General features: G+C 38.1%; 1 protein-coding gene across 5 annotated transcripts in view; it reads right to left on the reverse strand.

Moving 5' to 3' along the window:
- ndst1b (N-deacetylase/N-sulfotransferase (heparan glucosaminyl) 1b) overlaps window positions 1–18931 on the reverse strand; it is a 107062-nt gene that overhangs the window by 22238 nt on the left and 65893 nt on the right. For all 5 annotated transcript variants that reach the window (XM_065287502.2, XM_065287503.2, XM_065287504.1 and 2 more), the window contains 5 exons: window positions 13182–14147; window positions 6700–7173; window positions 5542–5629; window positions 2309–2463; window positions 1851–2036 (listed from right to left, as the gene is read on the reverse strand). In XM_065287502.2, coding sequence (XP_065143574.1) covers window positions 1851–2036; window positions 2309–2463; window positions 5542–5629; window positions 6700–7173; window positions 13182–13727 — 1449 coding nt within the window. In that variant the 5' untranslated portion in view covers window positions 13728–14147. The remainder of the gene's footprint in view (window positions 1–1850; window positions 2037–2308; window positions 2464–5541; window positions 5630–6699; window positions 7174–13181; window positions 14148–18931) is intronic.

The raw sequence follows: 18931 nt of genomic DNA on the forward strand, positions 1-18931 counted from the left end.
CAAATGTGCTCCACAGTCACGTTCTGTCTTTTCTCGGTCAAATAGGCACAAAATTCTAAATTTATGTTACATTTCGACTTCTAATATGAACCACTTTCAATAAAAATGAATGTTTTTATCGATGAAATGGCCCTTCAATTAATAAAACTAAATGAATAACTGTGTTGACATTAACTAACAAGAATTAATACATGTTGAGAAACTATATTGTTCAGGTGAGGTAAAGGTGCAGTGTGTAGAGTTTAGCAGCATCTGGTGGTGGGTTGCATATTGCACCCCTCACTTTCAAAGGACATTAAGAAGCTATGGCAGCCATCACAAGGACAAACATGTCATGTGGACCTTCGGTTTCGTGGCCTTTAATTGCGCATGCTTGCTTAGTTTACAAGTCCGTAGGGTGTCCCTTCTGTCATTTTTACATTCTGAAGTGTGTCTTCGGCAACCAAGTCAAGGGTCCCTAAGGTCTGCACTACATAAGGTCATCAAAGTGTGGACTCTAACGGTACATTCACACGGGGCGTAAGCGTTAACGCTTAACGGAAGGCTTGTCTGAAGCGTGGCCAACAGCCAATCACTGTGGCCGCAACACAAGCTCCGGTCTTCCATAAATGTAATTGGCTGGCTCTGCCTAGGTTATTTGCATAAGGCGATATGATTGGCTGACGCACGCGTTGCCGCTTGAAAAGTTGAGAAATGTTCAACTTCTGCTGCGAGCAACGGCACTGACGAGGCGCCGACGGATCCACAATTCAGTTCGCCAACGCTTGACGTCACCCATTAAAAGTGAATGGGAATTTACGCCCCGTGTGAATGCGCCGTAAGGGTGTCCATAAGTCCGGAGTGTGCGATTTGGGAGAGGGCCGTAATGATGAAAGCCCTCTCTTTAGAGCAGTTTGTCCATTTAGGGCTACTGTAGAAACATGATTGCTCAAATGCCGGTTTCCATGTAAGGGGACCCACGGTGTAAGTAGATAGAAAACGGCTAATTCTAAGGTAATAAAAACAATACAGTTCATTTTGTCAGGTCTTTAAATCCCACAATATTATATTGCATTGCTGTCAAAAGATCCTTCTAAAATGTACACACTGCACCTTTAATGCATTTACCAATGTTTACTAATGCAACCTTATTGTAAAGTGTTACCAATATGTTATAGGCCAATTTTTAAAAATGATATGCTTTGAATGCAATTAAATAAATAATAAAACAAAAAAACGTAGACTACAGCATTACATTTAGATCTGCGTACGCTGCATACAGTATGAAGGGTAGGTGTACACATTTTGCCCCTTAGAAAAAAGTTGGTGCATGACCCGCTGTGTTGATCTACACTGAAAAAAAACTTTTCTTCTTTATTCCTCAGATAATATTTGACAGCATGGTAAATTTTGTCTGTGCTCATACACCCGCATCCATACACAAAGCTCTCTGTCATGACTCAACAAGCTGCCGCCCTTCTCTTGTTGTCCCCTGAAGCAATACACAATAGATATAAAAATAAAATAATAAAATCGTACTTTCACAAACAGCTTGCCCTTAACCCCCCGTTGAGACTCAAAGCTCAAACTATAAACAAAATAGCCCGAGGTTTATCTCGCTGATTCCAAGCGGAATAAGATTGCAATGTTCCATCATTTAACCCGCTAGAATTGTACAGTCTACGGTCCATTTTTATCTCTAGAAAAATAAAATGAATCTGCTGGAGCCAGGGCATGTGCCCCGTGTCATTTCCCACGATCGTATCATCTTAATTATTATTATATTTCTACCATCTTAAATTTTTATTTCAATATGTTCATAAACAAATACTTTCAATGGAATTGTTATAAGCACATGCACAGGGTCTTACACTGATGCCACTGTGGAAGAAGCCCCTGCGGAAGCGGGCGGGTTTGAGGTGGGGGTATTCTTCTGTACTGGTCACCTTGATGCCCCACACTTTCTTCCAGGCCTCGTACAGCTGCATATGGATGGGATACACTCCAGAATGATGTGGAGCCACCGCGTAACCCATGTTTGTGGGAATGCCGTGCTCCTAATGAGAAAAAAGATTTATGAATGGAAACAGTGTGAATATAACGTAACTATTCTGCAACCAGGTTTAAATAAATCTAAAGTATATACTTAGTAATGGAAAAGCATACATTTTTGAGTACCTTACCACAAAACTGTAATCTGCTTCTACTATACATTACAGCTATAAGATGCAAACTTGGACTCTTAGTATGACATAGAGACTATATAATTATATGTCATCTGCAAAACCACAGTAATACAATCTGAATACATAATACCAATAAGACTAACCTCTGCAAACTTGCGATTGAGCAGCATTTGTTCAGCTAGCACTGATTGGTTGTGGAAGAGGTGCGGCTGCATGTGACTCCACATGTGTGGGAACCACCAAAACTCCTTACTGTAAGACAGAAGCAGGTCATCTCCAAGGTCCTCCTCATCTGTGCCTGAAACACAAATAATGCACATACAAACCATGACACAAAAACCTAGTTGGCTGTCTTTCTGTCTACAAAAGCATCTGATTTGAAAAACTCTCCAACATCAGTCACTCATACGGTATGCATCATACAAACTTGTAAGGCTTGATCAATGCTAACTTGAATTCCTCAGAAGGGCTGCAATATATACCGAAATATCACAAATGTGCATACCGCAAATGTTTGCAATAACTGAATAATTGTAATACTTTACTAAAGCATAGTAAATGTGTCATGTTGATGCAGATGACAAAAAGAGTGCCAAGAATGTAATACACATTGGTCATGTAATTAAAATATCTTTCTTTACATATTTTTATTATTAATTAAATTATTTTACAAACTGCAAGCATAACTGAAACGCTTATCACATTATTCAGCAAGCTACTGCATATCACTAGTCTTCAAGCCAGTTTGAGATTAGCATATTGCTAAGCTATTAAGCAATACACATTTACAATTTAATAAAAAGTAAGGGATATTCGACTTTCAGAAAAAAATATACAAAATGCAAAAAGTTTACGCTACAGTGATATTATATCATGAAAGAAGGGCATTTGAGTAGAAATGTCAAATTAAGTTTACATATAAAGGCAATGGTGCATTTAAGGTGCATTGTGAAATTTCACCTGAAAGTCGAATATCCCAAACTTTTTGTGAGTAACGTATGTCCCATTAGAAGAGCTTTATTCGAAGTAGTAACATAATAGTACTGTTTTCTTAGTTGAAGCTAACCGAATTTATCAGACAATTGTGCTAATGGACTGAATAAGTCTGGCTAACTGCAAACTTAACAGTAACTTAAAACCTATGGCAGGGCTAGTCAACTGGCAAGCCTCCAATCATCTTTAGCCGGCCCGCCGGTCATCATTGTTTGATTTAAAATCAGTGTGGTTACTTTTACCTTTCCACTGTACATGACTAATGATGGCCAAAAAACCAGAGGGAGATTCGGAAAGGGCTGCGTGGGGTACCAACCATCTGCGGTGCGTAATTATTCGAACCAATCTGTGCATTGGATGCATTAAAAAAATAAACTTGTATGACTACACCGCATGTGACACGCCGAATGGAAGTGATGTATTTTACTGTGTTCAATTCAAAACACTGTGCGAGGTAAAAATTATTAATCCTTCTTTTTTAACTTTATAAGTAACACATTAAAAACAAACTGATTACTGACGAACTGATTACTGATAAGTAAATAATTAAGTATAAATATATTGGTAGATTAAAGACTCTTGCGCTGGAATGAGCTTCTCTCCCATGTTGACACAGATTTACGATTAAACTAAAATTTCATTACGGCTGCCACTAGTTGGCGAACTCTGACAGTCGTGTCCAAATGTAGTGTACAATGGAAAGGAGGTTTAGCCTATATATCTTAAAAATATAAAAAAGTGCAATTTTAGTCATTAGGAGAAGACTGGCTATATGTTGTGAAAACTAGTTGAAATGTCATTTAGGAAAGTTCAACAGTTATAAGGGTCATTTTACAGAAATGTCAATTTTTCTGTCCCTAGCCTTTACAGAAATATTACACTTGAAACACCCTTTAGGGTTAAACTTTTTTTTATATTTTAAAATGAAACAATATGTTATTTGAACAATTACACCTTCTTGAGTCATTAATGTAGCAATATTTGATTTTTATTAATCAATTAGAATTCCAAGCACCACAGAAATGCTCGTCCCCACAGTCATGTATAGAGGGAAAATGCTTTATTTTGAGATCAAAAACAGTGTTTTCTTTAAAATACAATAATGTGGCCATAACTATCAAATATATGATGTAGGTTACATTAAAAAAACAAACTGCTAAATAAATATTATAAAATATACAATTAAAGTAGTGGTCCCCTGGAGTTGTGTCACCAGTGTTCCCGTTTAACAAAAAAATCTCTTATTTTTAAATCAGAATCACACTGATGACATCACTTGACTTCCTTCTTTCAAATGCCTGGAGATCTATAAAGAGACGCCCATATAAGTCACTGTCTCTTTTCAGTTATGAGAAATCTTCTTATTTATCTCATGATTCATATGAAGCTTTTAGTTTAGTCACTGGTCACCTCCCTTATTGTTTGGGAATTGCAAAAAACTAGAATCCAAATGAATTAAACTACTTAAATCAGTAAATATACAATGACTGACAACATGTGGTTTGATACTTTACAGCAAAAATTTTGTAAAATGCAGTTTTCATGAAAATTGTCACTGGTGTTACTGTCAATGGTGTTACCTTCCTTATGGGTAACAGCAGTGAAGATCAGTAACACCAGTGACTGGTGATTTGTTGTGTCACTTGTGTTACTCTGTTTTTTTCTTTCATTAAATAAAATCGTTCGCATGTGACATGATAATAAATTTTAATTCATTGAATTCTGCTACACTTAAGAATTAAGCTTTAAACTGAAAAAAATAACAAATAATATTTCATAAACACCTTTAATATTGCTAAAGAAATAAGGTAACACCAGTGACAAGAATATGGTTTTTATGCAGTCTTTAAGTACATGCACACAAAAAAAAATTAAGCTGTCATTTATGTATACTCAAAAAGTCAAAGAGTAATCTAATAATGTGGTCTAAAAGTTTAAGTGTTAGAAAAATAAATACATTTTAAGACATCTTGCTATACCAAAAGTGGACATTTCTGTAGAATGACCCATAAACAAAATAACTTTAAGAGCTCTGCATTAGTTAGTGCTATACAAAAATACATATGTTGACTATTTACAATTGAATTTTTTTGTGCAATGTTCATAGTTGAACTATTAACATTTGGCTCGTGGAAGGTAAAAAAATAAAATAGGAGTTTGAGAACCACTAGGTTAGGGACACTTATACTGGTATATTGGACTTTCGAGGGGACTGCCATGTGATGTACTGTTAGTATTTACCAAAAACAAGGTATATCACAGTCAACAATGTTGTCTATTGTACTGTATTGTTTGATGCCAAAAAATACTTTCTAGAAAACAGAATTTTGTCTCGATGAATACAAATATTCAGTAATGGTTTCACTGTATGGCAACTGCTTACCGGCATGAAAGAACTTTCCAGAGAATCCCAGGTTGAAGGTAAAATTGGGCACATGGATTCGAAGTTCGTTTTGCGTCTCCAGCAGGGCCTTTGCAATAAAAAAAAGAAGTTTGGCAACTTAATAAACTGGTCGAAGGACAGCAGATAATACATACAAACGCACACATGCACAGCAGTAACACAGTACAAAAAAGGGACAACGGAAACATGTCTCCAGTCCGTGTGTCCCCACTGTTTGCAGTTCATTACCCCTCCCAGATTTAGCTCTGCATCTGCCTCTCATTTGATTTGTTTACCGCACTTGTTTTTGACTGCCTGTCTTTCCAGTGTGACTCAATCAAAAGACTGATTCATATTTAACCGTTCAGAGGTCCGCAGACAGACACGACGCCTTTGATTATGTTTGCTTTCTATTCCTTCCCTCGGCTGAACATCTGCATCGGGGCGCTCAGAAGACGAGAGATTCAGGAGGACGACGCAGAAAACTGCATTTGAAATATTCATGCTTGCGGCAAGTCTTTGAATGCCCTTTGAACAGCGAGTCGTATAAAAATACTTAAAAGAAAAAAAGAAAAAGGGTAGGAAGAGGAGGAGAGATTTAAGCAAGGAAAAGCAGAGGTTGGCGTATTGAAAAACGGACTGCTGGAGAAGTGGTGATAGGAAAAGTGCCGTCATACCATGAAGAGGGTTGGTGAATATGGATCTAACACACCATTCTCTCTGTGTTCTGCTTCTGAGATGCTTTAGAAGAGGAGAGGACTTATTTATATGCTGCCAATATCATCCACATGTCTCTTCCACGGCCCTTCCTCCATGTATTTTTTGTGTGCTTTCAAATTGGTTGGCTTTATACACATTCTCTCTCATTCTCTCTGCATGAGTCCCGATCATAGGCACAGCAGACAGGTAGACAAGAAACAAAAAAGAAGCGAGCAAGAAAGGGAATGCGAAAGAGCTACATGATTTGTAACCCCAGACAACCTTCTCGTCAGCTTTACACCACACAAAACTACAATGGGTCTCATCCACGAAGCATGCAATGCACAAATTTGTAAAATACTGAAAATGTTTCTCTATATACACATACATACATATTTTTAATAAATATCTGCGTTTACACTATAAAGTATAATATAGTCTGACTCAAACAGTGCCCACCTTGACGTCAGACACCTTCATCCGTGTTCCTTCTTTCCCAACAAAGATGTCGTCGATATCCACCAGCACATAGCGATCCAGAGCCAGTGACAGACGCTTGCTAGTCAAGAAACTCACTGCGTCCACCAGTACCAGTTTGTGCAGCCAAAAGTTAAGGTTGTTGCCGAAGAGTACCCGTTGGATGCCATCGTGAAGACCCAAATCCTGTACGACCGCTGCGTGAAGAGGTCCAGGGGCTCCGGCAGCCTCTGCACTCCGTCCACGAGCTAAAAGCACAGGCTCATATGTGGTGTGGTTGGATTGGAAGACTGTCCAGTCGTCTCCAGGTAAGGGACCGTGTTCCACCTCCCGGGCCTTGGTGATGAACAAAAGCGGAGACTTGGGGTTGACGTTACAGTCCCTTAAACCCAGATTGGAGTGCAAGAAGAGTGGAAAGCCTTTCAGCTGGGCGCTCTGCAAACTGTTTTCATTAGCCTGTCATGAAGGAGATTGAGCGGACAAAACATGAATGAAGGCTACTTATACAGGTTTATTTTATAAAATAGACTTTGTTTTAAATTACTCAACTACATTATCCCTCTACTACACAGGTCTTCAACAGGGGGTCCGGGGACCCTTGGGGATCCGTGGTGGTATTACAGGGGGTCCTCCAAATAAAATTTGAATGCAAAATAATGTATTTGGACAAATTAAAGTAGGCATCAAACTAAATATTTATTAATATGCTAATAACAAAAAAAAACTTTAAATAACGTACCCACAATAAAATGTATTCAGATAAATTTAAATGTAATGTAGTATGCCAAAAAATATTATTAATTTTAGTGTCTTTGTAACATCCCCATAATAACAAAGTATGTATAATAAATAATAATAAATACAGTCCTAATTTGATACATGTACTGGGGGTCCCTGCTCCTCCTCTCTATCCATTAAGGGGTCCCCAGCAAGGAAAAAGTTTAAGACCTCTGCTCTAATATCTAAATATTTTTAAAAGGGCACGTTTTTTAATTCACGGGATTTATGAAATTATGGGAATTTACAGGAATTTATGGGAATTATTTGGAGATGTATATAAACTATATCATATGCAACTATGTCATAAGCATAAATGCATGCAAGATAATACACATTTTGAAGAATCCTGATACTTATGCTCATCAAAAAGTGGAATTGAATGGCTTTGAATGAAGGATTTTTTTATTTCAGAAGGGAGTGAGTGTGTTTAACTTGAGCACATAAAAGATGGACATTTTGACATTATTTTGTGTGCAGGGGTGTGGCCTCAATGGCCCTTCACATGTGACTGAGGAAAGTGCAGGGTAGAAATTCAACTGAAATTGCATTAAATCTTGTTGTTTTAAACCAAATTATGATGCAAGACATTTTTAAACTAGATTGAAGTTCCCTGTTATATGCAATTTTCAAAATTTCAAGTTTATTCCCATTAATTCCCATATATTCCTGTAAATTCCCATGGAAAGTTTCCAGTCTTGAAAATTCCCAGAATTGTGCAACCCTAATAGTAACTTTAGCTGCATTAGTGCTTTTTTACCATTTACACATTTAGAAAAGCTTTTGGGTTAAATTAACCAGTCAGTCAGTGGCTGTGGCTTTGTTAGTGTGATGTCACATTAACAAAAGAATCAAAACAGCATATCTAATGAGAGTGCTTTGGTTTGATAGGGATTAATAAAAAAAGGAGTGAGTGGATTTTTTCATTGTAGGGTTGTTGTGTTCACACACTGCCAATGCATATTTATGTCCAAACACCTTGAATAAGTAGATTTTGCATAATATGGGCTCTGTAAGACGTCCATACATAAATCACTTCTGTTGTTTTTGGATAACCTTTAGTAGTGTGCACTTTGTGATCATGACAATTTAACTGACTTTTGCTTTGCTTTTTTGCCATCTCCATAATCTGTCCAACAATAGTTGAAAATAGAAATATCCTACATCTGACTTTGGAGGGCACACAGGCACATTAGTTTTCATTGTGAATACTGAGGAAGGATATTTGCATTGCGCATGTTAGAGAGATCGTTTTTTAAAAGAGCAATGTAAATCCTTGATATATCCCCTTCAATACTGTACATATCAGATTGAATTAACACTATCCTTAATCTCTTGGCTGAAGTAAACTTGCTATCTCCTCAATGAGATGCCTTGTGGTATTTAAACACCATGTCCACTCATCTACATGCAGTCCACTCTTCTTTCTGCCCAGCTGACCCTGTGAAGCTGGATCAATTGGTGATAAACTGCACATTGAGTGGAACAAACACAACGAGTCTTACAATTCAGAAAGGCTGCAACCTAGTCATCTCCAAACACAACTATTATTCTCCCACCAGCAGCGATGGAGCCCTCTGGAGAAATGTATTATGCACATGAGACATCGGATGAATTGTGCACTTTCATCTGTTCCTTTCAATGGCAACGCAGCGAATCAGGCTAAAACTGCAAGCGGAGGTGGTGGTGTCACTCAGCACTTGGGTGGATCGGAGAATTTCACATTCCAGTGGCCTTAATCAATAACGTCTCCAGCCTCTCCCTTTTCCCTAATCCCATCTTCCTGTATCTATTGTTCAGGCAACACTTTCAAACCAAAAGCTTTTTAAAGCTAATCACCATTTAACTTTCTTTGACATGGAACAATTCATGAATTGTGTTACGATAATTGGTTCGAGCTCAAATAAGGCTCAGTTTAAAAATATATCACATTCTAGAGGCGCATACTAACGGAAATTAAATCTCGCACGTGACTGATTTGAAACACCCTACATAAGGAGCAATTCCATGAAGAGACTCTGATATATCAGAATAATGTTAAGCAAACGGCACAGTTCGTGATGTGTCCTTTTAGATAATATGTTTTTACAACAATGATGGTACTAAAAAATAGTTTTGTTTGATTAATTTGAATTTACATTTTGACGTGATTTTAATTTGATTTAAAATGGGGAATCGAGATTTTGAATGGAAGTTCGTTACAGTCAAAATGAAACATCATCTGATACCACGCCAGGGTGTTCCTTCATTAAAAAAGAAACTGCAGCCGCCCAGGCAAAATTTCAGATCTCCAAAACCAATTAGGCAATATTATTTTATGCGATTTTGTTCCATGTACGCTGTTGGAGAAATGAAGCGTCGTTATCCTTCTTCGTGCGTGTTTTCTCTCCCTGCCGCGGTTGCGCTCTGTCCCTTAGATTTATTCTTCAAAAGCAACAAACAAAAGTACAGATGACTGAAACCATGACCTAAACCTCAAGTGGCAGTTGTACCTGCAGAATGATAGCTGGATATAAAACATGTCTGGCTGACTGCATCTATTTCAGTGCAGATGATGCGCTGTGTCTGCACAGAAAGTGCTCGTCTGAATGAAATGCAACGGTACGAGCAAACAAACAATACAGTAAAAAAAAGCCTATGCAAAAAGTTTGCGTGTCCTCATTGGAAAGGTTAACAGCATGATTAGAAACGTACGATTCACAGACTTATTTAAACAGATTCATATTAAAGAATGGTTAAAAAGAAGTCAATCATTGCACACATTATCCAAATTATTGACAAAATCATTAATGAAAAATCGAATAAAATTTTAGACAAACCATAGGGGAATATGTTATGAATAGTTAAAAGAGCAATAATAGTTAAAACTGTTTGGTTTAATATGTGATGTGAGATTATGACTGTGTACTTAAACTACAATCAAATACAACAATATATTATAAACATGCTTGAACATAGGTTTTAGGTTATTAGTTTTCACATTAAGGCTAACATTATATTTCTATACAATGCCCAATTTATGCATAGATCTTTTTAAAATTGAATTCATTTGATATGTAAACCATGTTGATAACTCTCATTCAGTGCATTTGGATTAAAACTTTAGTTTAACCAGATGTTCTTGAATCTTATGAATAGAATGTTATTGGAAAGAGAATGTCACTGCACTATCGTTCTAGTTATGTTTTAAGTTGACTAGTAAAACAATCAAAAATCGAAATCATAAATCGGTCAAATGCTCTGAATTTTTTTTTGCCAAATCTCCCAGGCCTAACACCACAACATTGTCAAAAACTATCCCTGTTCACATAGACCCGCAAAACAAATAAAAACGTTGTATTATGAGTGCCTGGCCAATAGGTGGTGATGTTACTTTGTAAATAAATTGCCAATACACATTCTTTATATCTTTTACCAAGCAAAAAATTTGTGATAGGACAATATGATGCAGAGGCCGATATATCGGACGATATTTGGATTTTATTATCGGCATTAGCCTTAAATATTTTTAATCGGCCAGAAATTTCTCTACTACTTAAATGTGATTTTTTTTTTATAAATGTAACTCCATGTAAAGTCAACTTTAAACGGCTATATTTATAAATATTATGCATAACAAATGTTTTTTTTTTAGTTTCACCAATTTTCTATTTGTCTATTATTTACTGTGATAACATTTGTGTTATATCAACCTCATTTCAGCCATACAGCTTTCTTAATATCGGGATTGGCCATAACCCCCCCCCCCCCCATATCGGTGGACCTTTACAAAAATACTGACAGTCAAATGCAAAAGCAATTTTGTTCGGATGGACGATAACTTTGTTTCCGGTTCCTAAAAATGACCTGGACTGTAAAGCAGCAATTTTTTTTTTTGAAAAGCATTAATAACCTCAGTAACTTAAGTAGCACAAACAAAATCTGCACATACTGCCAGCACATAATATGCATGCTTGTGACATCACTGTTTTCACAGAATCACATTTTTGTAGCTTACAAGTTTTCAGAAGTTTGCATTTTCAGGTCCCCTGAAAAACCATTGTTGTATAAATAGAATTTTGACAAATCAGAACCACCAAACAATTAAATGCCAAAATCCAGAGTAACGTCTGACAAATTGATTTACTTTGTCTTAAGCACAAGCTACTGTATTACGACAGATTAAAAGTAAAGGTGATTGGTTTTGGTACAAAAGATTATACAGTATTGTGCTCAAGTTAGCTAAATGATAGCTTGTTGCTAATGTCATTCATTCATTCATTCATTTATAGTTAATAGTGCTAACATTTTGAAGACTCATTTGTGTAGTTTTTCGCAACAGATTAATTAATACGCATCAGACTTAATGTGCAAGGTTTCTGTGCATAACGGATGACGAATATGAAAAATGTTTTTATGAAAAATTCGGACTTCAGTGACTTCATCTTTAGTCTGGCAAAAAATCGTTCATCTTTCCTTGTCTAGCCATTGTCAGCAGCATACCTATAATGCCTCAAAACATTAGGCGGATATCTTAATAGGTTAAAGAAGAGCTAGTGTGAATAATTTGTAGACGAAAACTAATAATAGCCCCTAGAGATTATGCCAACTCAAGTGCTGACTTGGAAACCAAAAAGGATCTTTCCAATTACTCGCCGACTCTATGGGATATGGGATTAGGATCGTAGACTAATAGGAAGGCAAACAAGAGCTTAAAGTCATTGTTGCATCCAAGCATAACTAAAAGGTAAAGCCCTGGTGTCCATCGTGATGTTATTGCATTTCTATGTGTGCGCTCAGACATACTTTAACCGTTGAGAGATAAATGCATTCGACTTTGCTTCAGCTTCGATAGGTGCAAGTCAAGGCTTGGTGTGAAGGTAATTATTTACGCTCTATTACTGCAGTGAACTAAACACACAGTTTCTCTCTTCAAGGAGAAAGGTCTGGTCTGCTGATCCATGCCCCTCTTTAAGGGTCTGTTATCAGACAAGCTCAAGGCCTTGAAATCAATAAAACCTAGAACCAAGCAAGGTAGGGATGTTAATGATCTGGACAAGAAAAACAACAGTGGAGGCAAAATTATTCCTGTTAGGCTGTAAACAATAGAGCCTGGGGTAAAAACAGTTTTGAGGACACTTGCACCAGCCTGAGTCAATAAAAATTAATGAGCGCAAATTTCATGCTGTTCCTTTTAAGACACGTTGATGTCTTCGCCCTTCTGCCGGAAGGCGAATGAGTCTCTAACAGTCTCATCAGCTGAGTTAACCTCCAGTAACAATTAGTGTGCTGCACTCAAGCTTGCGAGGGTAATAAAAGCGAGAATGGCCTTAGGCAAACAACACATTAGAACTGAGAGAGGAGGGTTGCAAGCTGGCAATGACGGACACCAATGTGTAATATGCAAATGAGCAAATATAGGTTGCCATCCACTGGTGTCATCAAGCAGCACCCTCACCAGCCAAGACAATTACCATTGACAATCAACAAGGACATTCTCATTTGGTAATGTGCCATTACTGCAATATTTAACATAATACCCCAACCTCTCTGATTTGGCAACATTTCGCCAACCTAACAACAAATCAGAGTGCTAAATGTCAGTCATTAAAGCATTTAGTGTGAGGTGGCTGACCTACGTGAACTAGAGTTGAATTAAGACCCATTAGCAAGGCTATTTCCTATGAATGGAAGACAAAATGGCTCACCTTGAAAAAGCCTATGATGCCAACGCCATATTCCACACAGTATTTATCCAGCAACTCTCTATTCCAAGCATCCAGGTTGACGTACTTCAGGATGTTCTCGTAGATAACCAAAGTGAAACGGCCCCTGTTCTTGTCTGTAAGTGTGGGCATATCGCCCTTGCCGGGTGCGATCTCAGTCTGGTAGCGAAACCGCCCTGATTCCAAAATGGCTACGATGTCCTGACCCAACTGAGAGTACAAGCTCTCCACAAACACCAGTACCACGGGGTCAGTTCGAGACATGTCCGCTGGTTTGGCAGTTCTTGCAGGGAGCACCCTTGCTGACGGTGGAGAGGGAGTAGCCCGGGAATCTTCCCAATCGGCAGTACCTTCTTCTGGGACCACCACGCCTCCAACTCCTGCCGGTTCGAGTTCACGTTTGACGCCATACAGGAAATAAGCCGAGATGAGGACACTGATCACGCAGAAAAGGAAGAGCAGCAACAGGCTGTTCTGCAGCGTGAGCTGACGGAAAAGCCGCCTTACACGTACACACATCAGCATCATCACCTTGCGACCACGCCAATCGCTATAGACAGTCCTCTATTCACAAGTAAACAGTCAAGTATATCGTATGCTTTTTACAGAAAGACAGCGAAATAGATGGGTTGAAACCGGGCTCCTCCGTAATGCGCGTGCTCATGTCACCATTGCAAAGGATGGCGCGAGCAGTTTGGGCAGGGGACGGCATGGGCGAGGTGTGCTTCCACTCTCCAGCAAGGAATGTGCACTGCCCCCGCATGCACCAGCGGCCCCCTGCCCAACACCCCGATGCCTGTTCTCTACTCTCTCCGTGTCCTTATCTCTTGATCCTGTGCAGAGAATATTCCAGGCGTCAGACTTGCAGAAGATGGATTCTTGTTTATTGGCGCCGGATGCTGTAGACAGATCATGCCCGTAGCATTCTAGCCAAGTCCTCCGGTTCACCTAAATGAGAACAAAACAAAGTGTTTATTTATGAATTCAATTAAAAGGAAGGAAAATTCAACCAAAAAATCTCTACAATGTAACATTATGCAAAGCAATGCATTTTTGATTGGACCACACGGAGCACATCAGCTACTCATGTATTAATCTTTCTGAAAATGTGCTGCATAAAGCCGAACCCGCATGATGCCGTGGGAGCACTAGAACTTGGGATTCTTTTCAGTGAATATCAAAAGCGTCTAGAGAGACATTTACAAAGGCAATGCCAGGATTACAGGATAATGGCAGAGGCTTGTATTGATTAGTAAAGGCTTTAAAAAGTGATCCGCACAATCTTCATGTACTTCAAAGGGCAAAAGTCATTTAATCTTTTTCATCTTAAATGATGGGTTAAGTGTGGCACAGGTGAATGAGTTTTGACTAGCACTGAAAGTAAAGGCCATAAATGAGATTGGATGTGATGGTGATTTCTGGACATCGTAGTTGCAGTCGTGACCTGGTCAGCAAATTGTGAAAAGATTACCAAAAATGTATAAATATAAAGCCGCCTTTCCACCGTACACGCCATTCGGAGTTCGCATCCTAGTGGCATTCGTAATGACATTTCAGTTTAATTGTAACTTGGCAGCAAAGCTCATTCCAGTGCAAGAAGCTTCATTTTAATATTTACTATAGTGGAATAAATAAATGAATGCAAATGAATATAACAATAAACATCTATGCATATATAGCAAAGACTGACAATATTTCTTGGAGAGAACAAATGGAGATAAGATTTAAATAGCGTATACATATAGAGACAAGCAAAAAGAAAACAAATAATGCTAGCCTATGCAATCATATCTTTGTGTAGGCCACTTGACAATGACAGTGTAATAAATAAAAAAAAAGATACCAACAGTTAAATATTGGGTTAAATTGTTTACACAGAGCGCTGCGAGTCTGACAGGAGGATGGCTGGACCAATCGCGTGCCCCGGGGCATCCCATTGACAAATGATCATTGTTTGTGTAGATTTTTGATTTTTGATTTGCTCTATATACAACGTGTAACACCATATTTGGAGAGATAGTGACGTTTCAGGGGATACCCGGAAAATGCTCCGAGGTGATGAGAGGATTTGAAAAAAGCAATGTTAGGTTCCAGCAAATTTAGTAAAACTTTTTTTAATTGAATATTAATATTCATTCATACTTTTACTCAATTATTTGGACTACGAAACTTTGGGAGATTATTTTTGAAAATTTGAATTTTTGAAATTAGCTAAAAAAAGATTATTTCATTGTTTTTCCACATTATCGGCCCATATCTTAAAATGGAACGTTGCGACTTCCGACTCATTTCGCCAGAGCGGGTCACAAAGATGAATCATTTTCACCTCGCACAGTGTTTTAATTGAAATGCACTGAAATACATCACTTCTTGTTGGCGTATCGCATGCGAGTTGCGCAAAGTTAACGTTTCCGAAAATGACGCATCCACTGATGGTCGTCACCTCACGCAGCCGTTTGCGACACTTCCAGTTTATCAGCCGTCTTTTGTCGTGTACAGTGGAAAGGTGCGCGAATAAGATTTTTCAATTAATACCGAATAATAATTATTCAGACTGATATCTGCTGATGGTTTTGTGGTTATATTAACCTGCATATACTAAATAAAATGTTCTAAATATTATTCATTGACATCATTACCAATAATATTTAACATTAAACTAGTGATGTTTCTTTAACATTTTCTATACACAGAGCTCAAATTCATTGCATTTTCTGTTCTCTTTTGAGTGACAAAATATATTGGTCATGACTATCGGTTGTTTTCAAACTATTAACCGATAGTCGATAGTGTAAAACAATTTGCGTTTGTTATCCGATACAGATAACTGGCAAATATAACAGTGCATCTCTAATAAATATCTAACGCAAAATTGCTAAGCCTCTCCTAATGAGTCATTTTTACTTGGTGTCGTTGCCTAAACCTCAGCATACAATTTTTCATAGACATCTGAAACTACATAAAAAAATGTTTAGACAAAGGATGAAAAAAGATCTAAAAGTCGGCAAACATTAAAGTCATTTGCCGATGTGCCGCCCTTGGAAACTTTTTCCATTAGGTAGATAACTAAACAAACACCACGACAATGCATTTAAACAGATTTGTTGTCTGGAGGAGTCAGAGTCTCTTTGGGTTTTGTTTACCTTCAACAATATCTTTTCAGAGGATGCGTGGTTTCTACACGGTCGTCAATATTGGCAAACACAGCGTTTAACTAGAGGGAGGCGCACAGGGCATCTGAGTAAAGACCAAAGCGAAGCGACAAGACCCGGCGTGTTTGAGATGCAAGACGGGTCAATTTTCAAAGGCATCAGAAAGCCATGTTATGTATGGGTTACGTGAAAAGGGAGAGTAGAACAAAGCATCAAAGCTTTTCAGGGGTGCGGGATAAAAAAACATGAATACTGCAAAAAGCACAGGCACAAGAGCACGCCTTTATGAGGATATAAAGACTTGCTAGAGAAATAAACCTAATGAGAAAGCAGAAATCACTTCAAAAGGTAAAAAGCCTGTCACATTCACACTCTACAGCCGATGGTTTTCTCATCTGCTCGTGTGATCTAATATCCCCCAAATAAGGAGCCGGTTATGTGGAGAGATATTGGGTTTTTTTTTAAGCAAAAAAAAGCAAATCCAGGCTGCATTCCACAAGGGACAGTAAAGAATAATGTTCTTCCACACAGTAGCTCCACATTCCCTTCCCTTTACTCCAAGATTGAGCTGAAAACACAATACCTGTCACTGGGCTCCCACTGTGCCCAGCAGAGAAACATGAAGAGCAGTCAGCATGTCGTCATAGGTCAGATTACAGCCTGAGAGCTCTTCTATTCAGAGTCTGCTTCTTTAATATGCAGAAGTCTCAGCTAGAGATGGTTGAAGTGACCCATTGTATTCTGCGTGTGACTCAAATGGCATGAGGTAAGGGAACCAACACCCAGAAAAGATTCTGAGGACGTGAAACTTGCAGTATTGTTTCATTTCAGAAATGAGGAAGATACATAAAATCGCTATTATTAGGTTATGTTCCTATTGAACTAGAGGAATGCATGTGAAATTGCTGTTGGTACAACATTGCGCTAGCAGCACAAAGGTCATGGATTTGATCACAAAGGAACTGAAACATTTTTACAATTTATGATATATTGGAGGTCACTTTGGATAAAAGCGTCTGCCAAATGCATAAATGTAAATGTTAACTCATTAAAAGTCACGCATCAAAAATGCCTTTCTAAAAACACAGAAATGAAAGATTCTAGAAATTTACAAATCAAGGCTAACTGTTAAATAGCTCAAATATGTGGGTTTCAGTGATTGGCCAAATATTTTATACCTAGGCCCAGTGTTGGGGGTGACGCATTACAAGTAACGTGCATTAAGTAACAAATGAAAAGTAACTAACTAACGCATTTAGGAGTAACTTCATATGGTAATGCATTACTTTTAAAAGTAACTTTTCCCAACAATGCCTAGGCCTTTAGGAATGTCCTACCTGACGCCACAGGTATATAAATGACACAGAAACACAGTTTAATGAGTCATTGCATCATCAGATTCCTGTCTGGGTGTATTGTGTCAAATATCTTTTACATTCATACCGGAGTCCCACACATGGGCGGGTAGCCGACAGGTGAACCACCGCTTTTATTTGATGTAACGGATGGAATAACATTAACATGTTATTTGTGGTGCGGATGCGGGTCGGAAATCAATAGGCACATGTGGACTGCGGATTATTTACTTATTGTTATAAATTCAGATTCCCGTTTCGTGTCAAATATTCTTTATATTCATACCATTTTAACAAAAAACTTTGCCTGGTAGTGTCTAGGGCTGTTCCGAATACCATTTTTTGAGCTTCGAAGCTCTAGTAGAAATCAAATTGAATATTCAAAGCTTCGGAAGGAGGGGCTGAACATATTTTTCTCTTTAATAAAGGCAGGAATCTCTTTGTGTGTATGCGTCTGTGTCTGTCTGTCTACAGTTTTATTATGTAGCGGATGTGTTGCTGCGGACCCAAGGGAGTGTAGTGCCTTTTTTCGTGCAAAATGTGACACGTTTAGAATTAATAAACTTTAAAAATATTACAGAATAGCGCAAGACGGAAGCAGCGTGCCTGTCATGCATCCTGCAAGAACAGCATTAGTGAAACAAAACACAAGAGCAATAGTTTTAATAAGGTAGCCTAACATTTTTCTAACAAACAAACACTCCTGTATCAGAAATTAGCAGCACAGCAATTACTGACAACGTAAAGGGTAGGCTATTTAAATAAAACAACGAAAATAAATGAACGAAGTTCAACAAACTGTAATAAAACGGTAGCATACTTTCAAAATCAAGTTTATTTATAACACTTACACCATCCAATATGTTTTTTTCATCAGCAGAACAATAAAGAAGATATTTTGCAGAAACCCCAGTGCTCGGTCATGAAAGTACACCTATTCGCCACTTTGAGAGCTAAAGCATATACATCCAATTCCCGCATAACTCCGTGTGAAATATTGACCTTTACAACATTTTTAGCGTGAATGCCAAAGCAGGAAGCGTGCCTTACGTTCGAGGCGATCTTCTTTCTACTGGTGGCGTTTGGTGGCTGTTGTTGGCTATGGATGTTGGTCTCTCTGCGCCACCTATAGAGCGGCAGCGTGAAGCGCACTTCCTGCTTGGCAAAAGCTCTGCAATAACGCTGTAAAAATTATTTATATATATTCGAATCTCAAAACTGAAAA

This window comes from Paramisgurnus dabryanus, chromosome 18, assembly GCF_030506205.2.
Source record: "Paramisgurnus dabryanus chromosome 18, PD_genome_1.1, whole genome shotgun sequence".
In the NCBI taxonomy this organism is placed as follows: Eukaryota; Metazoa; Chordata; class Actinopteri; order Cypriniformes; family Cobitidae; genus Paramisgurnus; species Paramisgurnus dabryanus.